Here is a 17758-nt window from a genome sequence, read left to right on the forward strand (position 1 = left end):
CTTTACGCTCGCACTGTGTTATGGTAGCTGCATGCAGGCTGTTTCACAACACACGTGCGAATAGAAAATTCGCGGCGCTTGGCGATGAAACTTGTGTCAAGGGTGGGCGATAAACATGCACCTTCCGTTCAGCGTGCTAACTATTTATTTAGGAGAATCCAAAGCACGCATTATTGAAAAACTCCGGTAGCAATCGTCACGGAAGTGGTTAGAGCGCAACACTTGTTCTTGAGCGCTTAAAGTTGTTTCGCTTCACAGCAGCCTCCCACTTAGCTGAAAGCTTCTTGTCTTGCAGGAACTAATGGAACATCGGAACATCGTCGCGGCCGCTGGTGTTCGTGCAAATGTAGGCTGCACAGAACGCCGGCATGATCGTCCTACAAGTTCAATTGATGCTGCGCACGTAAGCTACCACTCCTATATACACACAAATAAAGGAACGTAGGTTCGAGCGGAGCAGATTACGACGGCACGCACGCAGAAATAAGCCCGGTCAGGCACGGTCGCGGAGACTGCGAAGGAGCGGAACACCAGTGTTGACGTCACTAAGCCGCGGTTTCCGGTCTCCGCTCGCATCGTCAGCAGCAATGCGCGGCGCTCGACGGGGGGCGGAGGTACAGCGCAATTTTAACCGTCGATTGCGTCGCTCCTAAGTGAGAAATCCCCCCCCCCCCAAAATTTTACCTTCATGGTTTATAAGGTTCTCACATCCGTATATGAGCGTCTTATTGAATTCAACATACTCTTCAGCTTCCCTTTAAAACCGGCAGGCCTCCTTCAACCAATAGAACCCCCAGGAGCCCCGTTCGAACAAGTAGGAATGGACTTGCTCGGTCGTTTTCCGACATCGTCATCAGGGAAACGATGGATTGTAGTAGCCACCGATTACCTAACCCGATATGCCGAGACATCGTCTCTCATCAGTGCAACACATCCTCTCTCATCAGTGCAACCGCTGTTGAATTGGCTGAATTATTTGTCACCAAGATAGTATTACGACACGGCGCCCCTGCAATTATTATCACGGACCGAGGAACTTCGTTCACAGCCGATTTGACGCAATCCATTGTGAAATTGACTCATACCAGCCACAGGAAAACAACTGCCTATCACCCTCAAACAAATGAGCTAACCGAGCGATTGAACAGGACGCTGACCGATATGTTGTCAATTTACGTAGGTTTAGAGCACGTACTTGGGACAAGATACTACCATATGCAACATTAGCGTACAATACCGCATTGCAAGAGACCACTCAAGTAACGCCATTCCAATTCGTTTTTGGTCGAACAGTTACGACACCCTTGGATGCAATGCTGCCTATCAGCGACAGTACAGAACAGAAGCCGGACATCAGCGACTTTACACAGATGGCCGAAGAAGCACGTCAGCTGGCGCGACATCGCATTCAACAAAGGCAGCGCATCGACGCGGACCTATACAACCTGCGGCGAAGGGAAGTCGAGTATGCACCAGGCGACAGAGTATGGGTGTGGACTCCCGTGCGGACGCGCGGCCTGTCCGAAAAGCTTTTGCGCCGTTATTTCGGCCCTTACCGAGTACTTCGCCGCGTCAGTCCCCTGAACTACGAAGCTACGCAAGAAGGACAAGTGAGCTCATCATGATGCCGGCGTCGCACAGAAACTGTGCATGTGGTCAGACTGAAGCCATATTATGACAGGCAGTGAATATTCGACCAAACATGTATTCTGTGCCATATACCACTTTAGTATGGACAACAGCTTGTGAAACATTTAGTCGCTTTACGCATCGGGACGATGCGTTTTGTAGGGGGGATAATGATACAAGGTAGAAACATATTTAAACAACGCGCGCAGGTTCGTGCGATCCCTCAAGAGGACAAGGGCGTATTGGAGCTAAAGACGACGAAATGATGGTACGTGTTTTCGCCGCACGCAGTCGCATCGTAGATGGCCGTTGTTAGCGTCTACAAGAAGGAGAGGGGAAGCGACGCTCGAGAGAGAAGAAGGCATTCTTGATCTCCTGTTCAGAACGCGGCAGTGCTTTTTATTTACCCCCAGGGCACAAGTTAGCCCACAATAAATAGTTGAGTCTGGACTCCCGTAATTGTTCGTTACAATATATAATGTTTTACTCTGTGATTTGTAAACTGAATTTTTTTTCTATCCGCCAATAACCGAAAAGTCGCCGTGACATTGTTATAGTTTGTGAAAATCATTTATATTTGCTGTACGGATAACTATTTTTATTTGCTTTCTCCTGTGTTCTTACGGTGACGTACTGTAATTAATTTTATCCCAATTAGGCTTTTGTGTTGTATCTGCATGTATACATGGTTCTTTGCCTCACCGATGTAACCTTTACCCTATGTAATCCCTCTCTAAATGGCCTTTAGGGTTATTCTGAAATGAATTGTGAAATTAATACGTTTTCTACACTCATTGAGAGGTATATACCAGTTATTATTAAAGAATGCAGCAACTACAAACCACGGTTTATTAATCAGCTAAAACACCTCAATAACAATAAGAAGCGTCTCTATCAAAACGCGGACAAAGACAGGCCGCCTGTATCATGGAAACGATACGAAAAAGGCAATTCCCAGTACAAATCCATGCTTAAAACACCACGTCAGCATTTTTTTTTCGTCATGACTTGGCATCGATGATTATCACTTATCTTCAGAGGTTCTGGCGCATAATACATCGAGCTTCCTTTCGTCATGTTATCCTCGCAGGTCCCAAAAGCGAGATAGTTCCGGACTTCATGTGTGCGGAGATTCTAAATGACACGTTTTCCTCATTGTTTGGCCATGAAGATATCGCTACTAGTCCTACATTCGACGCGCTTTCTGATGTAGGCTTGTCTGAAATAGTAATTGACGAAGCAGGCATATTTTTCTTTAACGAGCCGACTAAAATTATCATCTACGTGTGACCACAATGAATTTGATCCCAACATTCTTAAAAACGCACCTGAAGGGCTATCGCGTATACACTCCGCAATATTTTCACAATCTTAGTCTAGGTCAAGCATTTCTAATGATTGGCGAATGGCCAATGTCATTCCAGTCTTGAAGTCCGGCGAGCGTTCTTCATGCCTCAACTAGAGACTCTTATCTTTAACAAGTACAATATATAAGTCATTGGGACACGTAATACATTCACAGGTCGTCAAATATTTTAAAGAGTACAACTTAATGTTTAAGTATCAGCATGGTTTTCGCAAGGGATATTCGTGCAACACGCAGTTAGCTGACTTTATTGGCAACCATAGGTGCTGGTATTCAGATGGATGCAATATCGGTACGCATCACCAAGTGCTATGCTCGAAACAGCAGAACTAGTTACCCTGCAGAAACTGCGATATAAAGAAGGATTAAAGTACATGTATCTGCTCTATCATGGAAAATTAGGCACCAACAAGGATACGTATAGCGAGCCTCTCGCTCGTCGATCAACTCGGTCTAGCCCGGCTAAGCAGCTTAAAGATTACTACTGCAAAACAGAAGCCTTTAGAAATTCATATTTTCCCCGAACCATTAGGGAATGGAATGTACACGGTCGTCCACTTCAAATTTGAACACGGCTCCGGGCGGCCGGCCAGGCCGGCGCTCCGCGGAGCGCCGCTCGTGGGCGCCGGGGTAATTAACGCGCCGGCGCACTGGCAGCCACAGTCGTGGCCTCAGCCGCCAGCACACACTAGTGCAGGCGCGCTGTAGCAGACGACGCGGCTGCGTCGTCTGCTACAGCTACAATACCTATCAACAAAGAATACAAATTTTAGGTATTATACTGGACTCCGAGCTTACCTTTAAATAGCACATTCAATATCCTAAAGAAAAATGTCTAAGGACAATGAACTAGCTTAAAATTCTATCCCACTCAACAGGGGGCAGCGACAGGAAGTGCCTGATGAATGTTTATAAGAGCCTAATTCGATCACCATTGGACTATGGTGCCGTCGTATATAACTCTGCCGCTCCGGGTGCACTAAAGATCCTAGATCATGTCCACCACCTAGGTATCCGCTTAGCAACTGGCGCTTTCAGAACAAGCCCGATTGAAAGCTTATACGCGGAATCAAATGAATGGTCGCTCCATCTACAGAGAACTTACATCAGCATTACATATTTCCTGAAAATACACTCCAATCATCAACATCCATGTTTTAACACTGTTAACGATATGACCTGCACTACAATTTTCCATAATCGTCCCTCTGTAAGAAAGCCTTTCTCGCTTCGAGTGAGGGAGCTTAGTGATGAGATACACGTCCCACTCCTCGAGCTTCGCCTAATGCATCCAACCCAGTTGTTACCGCCTTGGGAGTGGCAGGTCATAGAATGGGACATATCCTTTTTACAAGTAACAAAACACGCACCAGAGATCAAAATACGAACTCATTTCCTAGGACTACAGCACAAGCACTCCTGCGCAGAGTTCTACACAGACGCTTCGAAGTCTAATGCCGGGGTGTAGTATGCTGCCGTCGTCCCATCCTTCTCAGAATCGGATGTACTACATCCGGAAACAAGTATATTTACGGCCGAGGCCTACGCATTACTGTCTGCTGTGAAGCATATAAGAAAAGCAGAATTTCAAAAGTCAGCGATATATACAGACTTCCTAAGTGTCGTGAAGGCCCTGATGTCACTCTATACACACAAAAAACCAGTACCTAATGAACTATATTCCGTCTTGTGTAAAGTGTACAGATCTAACCAGCATATCATATGCTGGGTGCCTGGCCATAGGATCATCGAGGGTAACGTTCTGGCGGACGAGGTGACCACGTCAATCGCATCGCAACCTGTTAACCCTACCGCTGCGGGACCTGTCACAGTTCTTAGGCCTTTCTTGCGAAGGATATTGCGAGACCACTGGCAACGCATGTGGGACGCGGAAACGGATAATAAGCTCTACCTGATAAAACCACAGTTAGGATTATGGCCCTCTACTACGAAATCGCGCCGAAGAGATGCCCTATTCTGTTGTCTCAGAATAGGACACACGTTTGGCACCCATAATTTTCTACTCACCGGAAGTGAGCCTCCAATCTGTGGTAGATGCGTGGAGAGGCTGACCGTACTCCACGTCCTCCTGGAGTGTCGGGAAGCCGAACCTGAGAGAAAGAGACATATTTCATTAGCATACCGACAGCACATTCCTCTTCATCCTGCAATGCTTCTTGGTCCAGAACCGGTTTTTAATACAGACAGAGTCCTAGGTTTCCTCAGAGATGTGGTCTTACATGTTATTAGTCCAATGCATTCGTAGCGCCTCCTCTCTCCAGAGGATGTCACTGCGATAATACTTTTGCATAGCACATGCCTCTAGGCCCTTGTGTTTCATGGGCTCTAAGGAAGCAGTAGTGCTCTAGCTTTTCTTATAATCTGATATATTTTACCTATCGTATCATTCTTTTAAATGCAGCTAAATGTTCATAGTACAAGTCATACGTCATCGCCATAATTTTATTATACAGATTTTACGCACTTTAGAGCGTATATTTTAAGGCATCTTTACAGCCACGTCACACCAACTTCATAGTAATCATAATTACACTGCGAAATCATTAGCACAGACATGGCGCTCTTCGGTCATACCTGGCCCTTGCGCCATAAAACCCCATACATCATCACCATCAAAAAAGCATTGATCACCACTTACACAGGAGATTATTGAAGCTGATCTCGCAGCAAGGGCTGGCAGCACGTATGTTAGCGCTCAATCTTTGTGCCTATCTCCACAGGAAGTAAGAGTTATTGATCAGTTTAACCGTGCATGACAGAATTGCGCGTTCTGTGACTCATGATGATGTAGTCTTCTATCGATGTGACGTTTTGTGAAGTGTTGTGACGACATTTCCTGATGCTTTCTTGTAGCTATATATCTCGTGCAACTTGCCAATAAGCCAGTTGGAAGACAGCGCTCTGTTCTTTCATCTGGCCGACTCGGATTGTTTCTTCCTTTCTATGTTGCGCTGCACCAGTTTGCAATGCAATGTCAGCTCGCCCAATCCTCAAACCTAATAAAATGTAGCGACTTGGATACATAACAGGAAGAAAAAATCGTGTAAAGATATATTACGTTTACAGAACTAAGATTAAAGCGGCTCCGCATGAGATGAACTGACCAAAAAATAATGTAAAACAGCACAACTACAAGTAAAAACTCAATGCCCAGGTATAAAATTAAAGAAAGAGAATGAATAAACAGAAGACGCATCTTACTGCAGGAAACACCAACCGCCACCGCTCGATGTCTATGTCGTGCTTTTTTCACACTTCTCGAGAAGCCTAGGGTGGCTTCTCTCCTCAAGCCGGCGACAACCAAGACTTCGCACTGCCTGCAACTCACGACACTGGCGCCAGGTATTTCTACGCAAGGCGGGACATGGGCTGAGTAAACAACGTAATAAAATCGTTCACACTTAGCATCCAGTGTCTAAGAGCCCTCCGCAGAGCCTACAAGATGTCTGGCGATCTTGCACTCCGAATTGAATGCATACGAACGATTTTGCCGTGGCACAGCACTGAAAATTAATGTCCCTCGTACTTGGCTTGCACAGTAAGCCAACCCCAGCTTCGGCAGAAATATAGCATCCACCCTACCTTGTGGCAGTGTTTCTGCGAGAGGCAGTACCTCTCTGTTGTCTTCCTTCGATACGCAGTCTGCGTTTCCTTCTGCCGCATGCATGATATGCGTACTTGCAATGCTTTCGCCGCAGGCGTCTGTATATGCGGCAGTCGTACCGGCGCCTTCTCGTGAATGAGGATAGAATTGCCATGCATGCTTCAATACAAGTTAATGCCTGTCCGCGTGGATTCGGTCTGCTCTAACCCTGAACTGCTTCGAGTGCCCTTACTTCCTTCGTTGCAAGCTTACGCTTGATGGTGGTAATGCCCTTTGCCATGGTTTGTACATTGTGCTTGCGTATTCGAGTTGCCATTCTAGGTGACTCTGGTGCTCCCACGCTTTCTACATTTCGCCTCAAGCTCCTTGGGTGAAGGTAGTCGTGTCTCACCATTACATTCTTGGGTCCTTCGAGCCAACTCGGCGCTTAAGGCCAGTTTGAATTCAAGTGCGAATCGCTGGCGTCTCCTTCATGACTGAATTGCCAGTTGGTGCCGCCAAGTTTATGCCTGTTGTATCAAGGTCTCGTGAATGTCAATTTCTAATAGCGGTTGGTCTCGCTAATTAACGTTGCCTTCCACACTTTACGACAAGCCCCAGCAAATTTAGTTACCGGAACTAATAACCATTGATTCCGCAGGCGCAGGTAAAAAAAAGTGAGAACAGAGAAACTCACCGCACTAAGGAACTGATCTTCGCGGTTCCTCGGGCATCCCTCGTTGTAGGTTCTTGATTGCCTACACACCTAGTAGTGGAATATAGTGGTTTCCATTCAGCCATTGTTCGTCGCCCTAAAGAAGACAGGTGTGATAGTGTTTATACACACATGGTTACTCATTGGGCCTCATTCAAGTTTCTCTTTACGCCACTGCTGCTTCTTTTCCACAGATGGATGTTGTGAGCTTATATAGAGAGAAACTGTTGTCATCATCCACTGGCACTGCCAACGTTGCTTCATGTAATCAGAGATGGGTGCCATAAAGATACTTGTAGCAAGTATGTGACGCCCCCTCGGGCATAATCTTGGTTCGCCCGCCAAGGTCGGTGTCCTGCTAAAGCTCGGCAGGCAACATTGGTCACCGCACCACAATAAACACCGACGAGCACGGCTGCTCGCCGGTCAGTCATCGTTCAGCACCACCACGCTGCGGAGCGTCCGTCTATCAGAGGGTGCCACAAGCCCTCCCTTGTTCACGACCCGGGGTGGATCGTGACACTGGCGACGAGGGTGCGATCCTCGTGACAATACTAATCTTTGAAACCAAAAGATTTGCATACAGTACGTTCAAAGGCAGAAGTTTATTCGTTAAGACATATTCTGGAGCGTTATCGCGGCAGAGCCGAATGTGTAGGGCGCGTCTGCTACGTCCGCAGCAGTCCAAAAAGTACGGAATCTCGATTTTTTTCACGTTTTGTTGCTAAACAATCCACAAAACATCACACTAGCGACCTGGTTGTCAAAGAGCTATTGCATGCAGGAGACGATTTCTGTCTCTACACGTTGCAATAAATACTTGAAATAAATAGAAAACATCGATCTACTGCAACTCGCTGAAGTGTTGCCATTTCAGACAGACGTAATCTCTCAGATGAATTAGTGCAATAATAAAAAGAACGTGCCAATCAGATCCACTTACTGCATACACGCGATACATCATTCATCACAAAGTATACGAGATAAGTGTCCACAGGAGCTGAACAATGAGAAGTGCAGGAGCCCATAAACGTAGCCAGCGCTCCAGTCAGGTATCGCGACCATTGACGAGCACTCTGTGGCACTAAGTGTCCAGCGGCAATGCCGACATCATGTTCCGTCGGGGTTCATTCTCCGCGAGACATGAGGCTGCCTTCGATATACTGCGCAGAGTATATTAGGCTTGAAGCCAAACGTTTATGAAAAGGAACACCACATACGTCATAGCAATGTAGGAAAACAAAAACTGAATGCAATAATTCTCCCTTATATACAGAGTGACCAAGCTAAATATCTGGACGAACAATTGGTGCTCTACGGTTGGCAAGGGCCAGAAGTGGTTCCACATGAGACACCATGGCATTACATAAAAATTGATACCACCACTATGACTTTCAGGGAAGAGGCAAAGCACCGGAAGGCGTGGTGAGGGTTCAGCTTCATCTGAAGAAGTGATGGGAAAAATCATCGAATAGAAAGTGAATGCTGATAACGTGGTACACCACGGCTATCATTATAAAGCACAAAAATAAACTATAACTTCAGATGAGTTCTTAAAAAGTTTGCGCCCTACAATCTGGTGACGTCTGCCAGATTTGTCGTTTTCCGGACAATGGTTTGCATTGCATGTTAGTGCAAGGTACCGCATGTCTGTGTAAGTTGTTAGTTCAAGAATATTTACCCAAACGATATATTCTTTCGCTACCACATACTGCCGACCTGCCACTGTCCTCCCCTAATGTGCCATTTTAGTTCGCCTGCGTGAAACTGCAGTTGAAGTAGAATGGTCATGAATATATGGCAACGAGTTAGACGGCTTCAACAAATGCACTGCAGAGCATTCTTAATAAAGTTTTCGCTGCTTGCTTTCAGGTTAGTCATATACATATACACTGACGTTTCGACACGTGGGTGCCACGTGTGACAAGGGTAGTTCTAGAGCACGTTACAGGTCTCAGAGGCTACAAAAGTATGCGCCCTTGAGTATGGAGCCTTTCTGAACTGTCACCACGATTGGCCCAGATTATTTCTACTGCCGGAAGCCGAAAATACTACGGAATGTTAGTCATATACAGTTTTCGTTGTAGAATAATGACAGCTGTGTACAGGTAGCAAACATTTCTTTGAATGAGTGAGTAAGTGAATAAAGTTTTTATTTGGTCCAGCAAAACGCGATAAAACGCGCACCCGGCTAATCAAACGACCGGACTGACAGATCTAGTCTTCCGGCCCGATCGCGGGCACGCTGGACGGCCAGGATTTGGTACTCGAAGACGGGACTTCTCAGGAGCGCGTTCCACACTTTGTTGGTGAAATTCGAGCCCAGCGACCCGCCCTCCAAGAGCATATGAGGCAAAGTAGCAGCCTCATCACAGGCCACGCAAGAAGAATTCGGATAAATCTCGGCATGTATGCTATTAAGGGACGCCGGATTTGGGTAGGAGTTCGTTTGCAGGAGTCTGAGTGTGACCGCCTGCGGCCTGCTTAGCTTGGAGTGAGGCGGAATGAAAACCCTTCTCTCTAAATAAAAGAATTTAGTGATTTCGTTGTGCGTGATAGGAGCGTCTCTGTGTCCGGGAAGAGAGTCGCCCGATCCGAGGGCAGCGCGGTCGGTAAAGCCACGCGCAGCCTCGTGGGCAGACTCGTTGAGGTTCAGAGGAACCCCGCCGCCCCCCAATCGCCCTGACGTGTGCAGGGAACCAAAGGATCGAGTGTATGGACTTTTTTCCATGTTGGGCGCCTTTCAGAATTTGAATTACCTGCCGGGCTACCCGGCCTTTCGGGAATGCCCTGACGGCGGCTTTCGAATCGCTATACACCGTCTCTCCGACCGTCTTGCATGGCGAGTGCAATGGCCACTTGCTCGGCCACCTCTGGGTTCGTCGTCCGGACGGAGGCACAGTTGACTTTGCCCAGCGTGTCCACGATGGAAACCGAAAAAGCCTTGCCGTCTCGGTATGCGGCTGAGTCCACGAAGCCTGCTTCGATCTCGTCGTTTACTTGAGTGAATAAACAATGACAGACAGAGCACACAAGGACACGTAAAGACTTGCAACAAATGCTTTTTCCAAAAAGACCACATATCGGTACATGCCAGAAATACACCAATGCGCGTGCACGGCAAGAAAATAATCACCAAAAAGCTTTCTGTTCATGAAATACACAAGCTAACGGCGCTCATGAATAAACCTCCTCTCATTGTGGTTTAGATAAACTTAGGTGTCGCTGATGGAATCATATCCCTTCTTTCTTATATGATACGGGCAGGCTAAGCAGTGGGTGGGAAGCTGCGCGCTACCTTTATTCCTTCTTGACAATTGACGCTTACGCAAGCGTGCATTCGCGCGCCTTCCTGTTTGGCCTATGTAGACTTTGCCACATGATGGAGGAATCTCGTGGGCTACCCCAACACTGCAATCTGCGTAGGAATTGGTGCACTTGATTACGTGCCCTTGGGACCTATTTGTACTTCTCCCTATGCGCGAGCATGCTCTATGAAGTTTGCTGTGAGCCAAAAACGCTATCTCCATATCGGTTAACAAACTTCTTTTAAATTGTGGGCAGTTCTGTGAACGCCAGGCAAAACTTGACATTTTTTTCTATCGACGCTGTCTGTGGCTTGATTATGTCGGATCGCGTCCGCGCGTTGATCAATAATTTTTCATACGTGGACCGACACTAAAGATAGTACAATACCGGGTGGACCCGCGGCTGAGATGAAGCAGGCGTTAAGCACCCCCTACACGTGGACCGATCCCGTAGATATCCTAGATCCCGTAGTACATTATCGGGCCTACCCACGCTGGAGAAGAAACAGGCATTAAGCATTCCCCACATGTGGGCCGACCCGCCGTGGAGGTCAAGCAGGCGTTAAGCATTGCCCATATGTAGGCTTATCCCGTAGATAGTACAATACCGGGCCGACCCGCGACGGAGGTGAACCAGGCTTTAAGCACTCCCCATACGTGGGCCGATCCCGAAGCTAGTGCAATGCGGGGCCGACCCGCGGCGGAGGTGAAGCAGGCTTTAAGCACTGCCCTTACGTGGGCCGATCCCGAAGGTAGTGCAATGCTGGACCTACCTGTGGCGGAGCCACAGCATACTTTAAGCGCTCCCTATATGTGGGGCGATGTCGAAGATAGTACATTGCTTCGCTGGTCATCATTCTTCACAGAGTAGAAAGGCACTGACTTTTATCCTTGTGTTTCTTAGCAGCTTCAACAATATTGTTTTCCGTCTTAATCTTAAGCACTGGCTCCGCTAATGCTGAAATGACTCATTGCGCGAAACCAGTTTCCTCTAACCTTAGAATCTGCTTGTCAAAATGTTCCTCCACTTCTGGCATACACGAGTCCTTTAAGGCTGTCTTGACACACTAGTTGGCTATTGCCTGCCTCATTGTCTTCGAATGAGCCGAATTATAGGGCAAGAATTCCTTCTGGAACATTGGGTGGCATTTCCAGCACACATGGTTGTCACAGGAAGTTAAAATGTTGCGTGAAAAAAATTGGATATTATTATCGTTAATTAGCTCATTAGTAAATATCAACCATTTGCAAAGGCGCTGAAAGAGGTGTAATCCATCTGCGATTGCGTGGTCATACGTGGTTTGCGTATTTAAGAGCACTAGAAGATCGTCAACATAACGAAAAAGACTAATAACCTGTTGTTCAAGCTAATAATCCCTTCATTCACCTGTCTGTCAAATTCCAACAAGAAAATGTTACACGAGATAGAAGCAACACAGCGACATATACATATGCCCTGTTTCTGCACGTAAAATTGCGACTCCGTGCCTGCTCTTGTGTGCTCTCTCTGTGATCTTTATTCGCGTACTTAAAAATGCTTGTCAATATGCACCAACTCGTCTAACAGGAAGTCCTTCTAAATCGCATACCTTAATGCACCAAGGCTTAGAAGGTCTGGAAGACCTAGAACAATTATGTTTTATGACGAATAGGTATTAGTTTACGTGCTTAGTCCTGGAGCTCTTCTGGCAAAAGTTGTAGACGGAAGGGAACAGATTGAGTAAACACTTTTGGAGGGTCATCGGGAAAATGCTCGCAACAGCTGAAATATAGACATCAGAAAACATTTGACACGTATTGCTGAGTTATAGATAAAGGATAAAAGTTTTTCACTTGTTGCTGTGAGCTCACCAAAGTAGAAATTTTACCATCCCAGCTACATCCGTTTGAAGGCAACGTAGGCTTCTCTACGCTCTGCTTTCTTGAGTGAACACTATAGTGTTCCGTCAAGGACAATTTCTTGAGGTTTCTCAGTTTTAACTACGGCATAATCAAAAATGCCAAAGCTTTAGTTTAATGCTTTTACCTCACGTTAATCATGAAGAGGTCTTCTTGTTTTCAGAATGAATAAAATATTTCAAGCACCAGATGTGCAAGCAACATTCCTGCTTTTTGCATTGTGTAAAGGCTGATTTTGTTGTTCTGTGAGTGTCACGCATGCTATACCGCGAAGGTGTCGTTGACGTAAATGAATACTAAGAGCAAAATGATTATTCAAAGTACGCGACGATGGGTTCGCAGCACTGTGTTGTATAACAGCCGAGTGATAGTGTGTAAATGAGGAAATGATTGTGCGCATGTTTTCGAATGGATGTACCTGTTTTATGTCTAAACCTCCTAGGCTTCCAGTATTTAGTTACTTATTGATCAACTGCATGGCTCACTACGCAAACAAGTGATAATGTATGACCATGTTAGCTCAATAAGGACAGCAACATTCTTATCTAAATGTGTTAAGGTAGCAGACATACATTTATAGGAAAGTACGTACTTTGTTAAAACACGAGAGGGGGTTACTGCGGGGAAAATTTGGCTGTTAGGCAGAGCGAACAAGAAGTCAAAATTTGCAGTGAAATACTTTCATGTGTATCAACTCAGTATGAAGGCATTATTACAGCTCCGTTCAGTTTAAGCATATATAATGCTTTATAAGACATCTTATATGCTAGCGTGGAAGAAGGATTTTTTTATCGAAGTTGGGAGATGCACAAAAAAGACCAATGTGTTAATTGCTGGCCGTGGTTTCTATGCTTGTCTATGGACCAAGTTATAGCGACCAAATTGAAGGACTGGATGTTTAACCCTCACTGCCACACAATTACCATTGTCGTACACAAAGCTGCGGAATCTGTCATTCTTTCATTGTGGACAGGCCTCTGCTTGTGCCGCGTGCTTTGCCATAACACACAGATCGCTAATCCCAATTTGGTACACAGTAGCAAGGATATTTTTACGTGTAGCTGAAGCGCAATGCTATATACACTTTATTTACAGGGACACTAACGCAAGGCCAAAATGGCGACGCTATATCAAGCGGGCCCATGTCGTCTTCCTCTTCCTCAGTGCAGCCACACTGTGGCGGCTGTTCCGTAGCATCACACCCGGCAGTAGAAGCACCGTCCTGGTGCCTAATCTACACATCCGCGGTAAATGTGTGTGATATGGCTTTAGTCTCGCCACGTGAACGATGTCACTTGCAGCCGACGATGACGCTGAGAGGTCGGCGGGGATGACTTCATACGTGACATCGGTCACTTATCGCACCACACGGTATGGGCCAGTGTAGCGCAACAGCAGATTTTTTGAAAGGCCCACACGTCGAATGCCTGACCACAGAAGCACCAGAGAACCCGGAGTAAAGTGCACGTCACGATGGTGGCAATCATAGAGGCGTCTCTGATGCTCCTGCGAAGCCTCGAGACGGGTGCGGGCGAGCTGGCGCGCGTGGTCGGCGTGTGCGATCGCGTCGCGGGAGTATTCAGTGGCTGAACGCTTGGCCGAGGGCTACAAAGTGTCTAAGGGCAACGCGGGTTCTCGGCCATGTAGGAGATAGAATGGTGAATGGCCGGCGGTGTCGTGACGCGATGAATTATACGCGAAAGTCACATATGCTAAGTGAAGATCCCAGTTGTGGTAGTAGGTCGCGACGTACTTCCAAAGCATGTCGGTGATGGTCCGGTTGAGGCCCTCCGTGACGCCATTGTTCTATGGGTGGTAGGACGTGCGCAACTTGTGCTTCGTCGAGCAGGAACGGAGGATGTCCTCGACGACTGCCGACAGAAAGCTGTGGCCACGGCCAGTGAGTAATTGGCGCGGAGCACCGTGCACTAAAATTATGTCATTGTGCATAAAGTCAGCAATGTCAGTAGCACAACTTGTCGGGCGGGCTCTGGTGATTGCGTACCGCGTAGCATAATCAGTAGCGACGGCGACCCATTTATTTCCGCAGCCCGAGAGAGGAAACGGTCCAAGCAGTTCTAGGCCGACACGGGAAAATGGTTCCGGTGGGATGTCGATGGGCTGGAGACATCAAGCTGGAGGTGCGGAGGGCTTCTTCCGGTTCTGACAGGGCTCACAAGCGGCAACGTAGCGCCGCAAAAAGCGGGCGAGACCCGACCAAAAGAATCGACGGCATGCACGGTCGTATGTGCGCTAGACGCCCAAGTGTCCAGCCAAGGGAGTGTCGCGAAGTTGTTGGAGGACAGTCAATCGCAGGTGCGATGGAATTACGAGTAGAAGGTCAAGGCCATGTGGATCGAGATCGCAGCGGTATAATGTCCCCTCCTTAAGGAGAAACATCCGCAGACAGGCGTCGCCAGGTGTTGACTCCAGATGGTCGATGAGGGCTCGTAATGAATGATCGCGGCGTTGCTCATTGCCGATTTCAAGCAACTGGGACACAGAGAAAACGAAAGCGATGGCGTCCGCATCAGTTGGTTCGTCGACGGGGTAGCGGGACAAACAATCGGCATCCTGGTGCAAGGAACCCGTCTTATATACCACGGAGAAGGTATATTCTTGCAACGCCCAGCGAGCGAGTCGTCCCGTGGGGTCCTTAAGCGAGGATAGCCAGCAGAGCGCGTGGTGATCAGTGATGACACAGAAGGGGCGTCCGTACAAGTATGGACGAAACTTCGCAACAGCTCACACAAGAGCGAGGCACTCGCGCTCTGTGATTGAACAATTGCGCTCGGCGGGTGAAAGAAGTCGGCTGGCATAGGCTATAACGCGATCATGGCTACGCTGGCGTTGTGCTAACACTGCTCCTATGCCGTGACCACTGGCATCAGTTCGAACTCCCGTTGAGGCAGAAGGGTCAATGTGGGCCAGAATTGGAGGCGTGGTAAGGAGATTAGTGAGCTGCGAAAAAGATGCGGCATGGTCAGGTATCCAAGAAAATAGGGCATCTTTCTTGAAGAGGTCGGTAAGGGGACGTGCGATGGTCGCAAAATCCTTCACAAAGCGTCGGAAATAAGAGCATAGCCCTACGAAACTACGAACGTCCTGGGTAGACTTCGGTTCAGGAAAGTTCGTAACTGTGCGAATTTTGTCTGGATCAGGTGTCAAGCCTCTGGCGTCCACGAGGTGCCCAAGGACGGTGATTTGGCGGCCAGCGAAGTGACATTTTGACGAGTTCAGCTGGAGACCGGCGCGGCGGAACAAGTCACAAATCGCTGAAAGACGGTCTAGATGCATGTAAAATGTGGGCGAATAAACGATGACGTCGTCCAGATAGCACAAACGGGTGGATCACTTGAACCCCTGAAGCAAAGAGTCCATCATTCGTTCGAAGGTGGCCGGCGCGTTACAGAGACCGAAAGACATCACCTTGAACTGATAAAGGCCGTCAGGGGTAACAAATGCAGTCTTCTCTGAGTCCATGTCGTCGAGGAATATCTGCCAGTAGCCCGACCGTAAGTCGATAGAAGAAAAATAGGTGGCACCGTACAGACAGTCTAGAGCGTCATCAATACGTGGCAAAGGGTACACATCCTTTTTTGTGATTTTGTTCAGGTGGCGATAATCTACACAAAAACGCCACAGTCCATTCTTCTTTTTGACAAGTACGACGGGAGAAGCCCAGGGCATACAGGAAGGCTCGATAATGTCCTTTGCAAGCATCTTTTTGACTTCCTGTTGGATAACAGCTCGTTATGACGCAGAAACACGATATGGACGTTGGTGAATAGGGTTCGCATCGCCAGTGCTTATGCGATGGGTCACGATGGACGTTTGACCTAAGGGTCGATTGTCAAAGTAAAGAATGTCGCGATAGCCTTCAAGAACGCGGCAAAGAGCTTCAGCTTGAGCAGGTGCAAGGTCAGAGGAAACAATCTTCTCAATGTCGACGTCAATACCGTGCGATGACGTCACGGTGTGGGCTGAGCTGTGACGATCTTCCACTGTGAATGGCTCGATCTCATCATCCTGCAAAGCGCTAATTATAGCCAGTGAAATCCCCTGAGGCAGAACTTGCGTGGTTAGCGCGAAATTGACAAGGGGAAGGCAGGTGCGGTTGCCAGTAATTGTCAGCACAGTGTGCGGCACGGTAACACCATGTGTAAGGATGACTGCCGGAATTGTTGCGACCACGTAATTGCCGCCAGGTACAGCTGGTGAGGACAACAAGTCGACGTGTGTCACCGAGTGAGGCGGTAGGTGAATAAAGTCCATGCAGCTCAAACGGCTTGGAGGTGGGTCCGCAGGGCCGGCAAGAAGAGGCAAGTTCAAGAAGAGGCAAGAAGAAGAGACTGTTCCAAAATGGAAAGAGTACGCGTCTTCAGGGATGCACCCACTCACGACCAGACGCCATGACCCGCGAATCCCACAACATTCTGTTACCTTAATATAAATGCTAGAAGCATAGTTAACAAAAGGGCTGACCTTGAAAGTCTCATTATTGCACATAAACCACACTTCACAGTTATCACCGAGACATTGTTACATCAAGACATCGCCGATTTCGAGATTACACCTACTGGCTACGGCATTTACAGAAAAGACCGAGATTCCAGAGGCGGTGGTGTTGCAATAATTTTCGATGAGTCATTAACTGTGTCTCGCTTGCCTGATATTGCAGGAATTGAATGCGCTATCTTGAAGGCCAACTTGCACAATTCGTGTTTAATTATCGGAGCCTTTTATCGCCCTCCAACCGCTGCAAGCAATTTCTTTGAAAGCCTAAACGAGTTCTTGTGTGGGCACAGGAATCGTTGGAGTTACATTTTGTTGGCCGGCGACTTTAATGTCCCAGATGTGAACTGGTCAGATGAATTTCCCGAGGCACTTTCACCAACGGCCGAACACCTTGTCGACATCGTTCTGCTTCACGATCTGTCACAATTGGTCAAGCTGCCTACACGAGTTCAGAGTGGATGTTCATCAACTTTAGATTTGTTCCTCGCCAATTCAAAAACTCTCTCTCGCGATCCAATTATCAGCATTTTTGATGGAAGATCTGACCATAAAACAGTATGCCCGACAATGAAACTTAATCCTGTCTTCAAAGAAAAACGCGAAGAAAGACTTGTTCCTGTGTTTGCACGCGCCAGCGATACAGATATTTTAGATGCCCTGGCCAATTCCTTTTCCAATTTCGTTTCTGAGTATCAAAACAATGCCTCTGTAAACACTTT

The 17758-nt window shown here is 47.4% G+C and overlaps 1 protein-coding gene across 1 annotated transcript in view; it reads left to right on the plus strand.

Annotated features, from left to right (window-relative positions):
• Positions 1–279: 279 nt before the first annotated feature.
• Positions 280–17758, plus strand: part of LOC142587385 (uncharacterized) — a 498611-nt gene continuing 481132 nt past the window's right edge. The window contains exon 1 of the mRNA XM_075698347.1: positions 280–403. Coding sequence (XP_075554462.1) covers positions 302–403 — 102 coding nt within the window. The 5' untranslated portion in view covers positions 280–301. The remainder of the gene's footprint in view (positions 404–17758) is intronic.

The sequence above is a fragment of the Dermacentor variabilis genome, chromosome 7, assembly GCF_050947875.1.
Source record: "Dermacentor variabilis isolate Ectoservices chromosome 7, ASM5094787v1, whole genome shotgun sequence".
Classification (NCBI taxonomy): Eukaryota; Metazoa; Arthropoda; class Arachnida; order Ixodida; family Ixodidae; genus Dermacentor; species Dermacentor variabilis.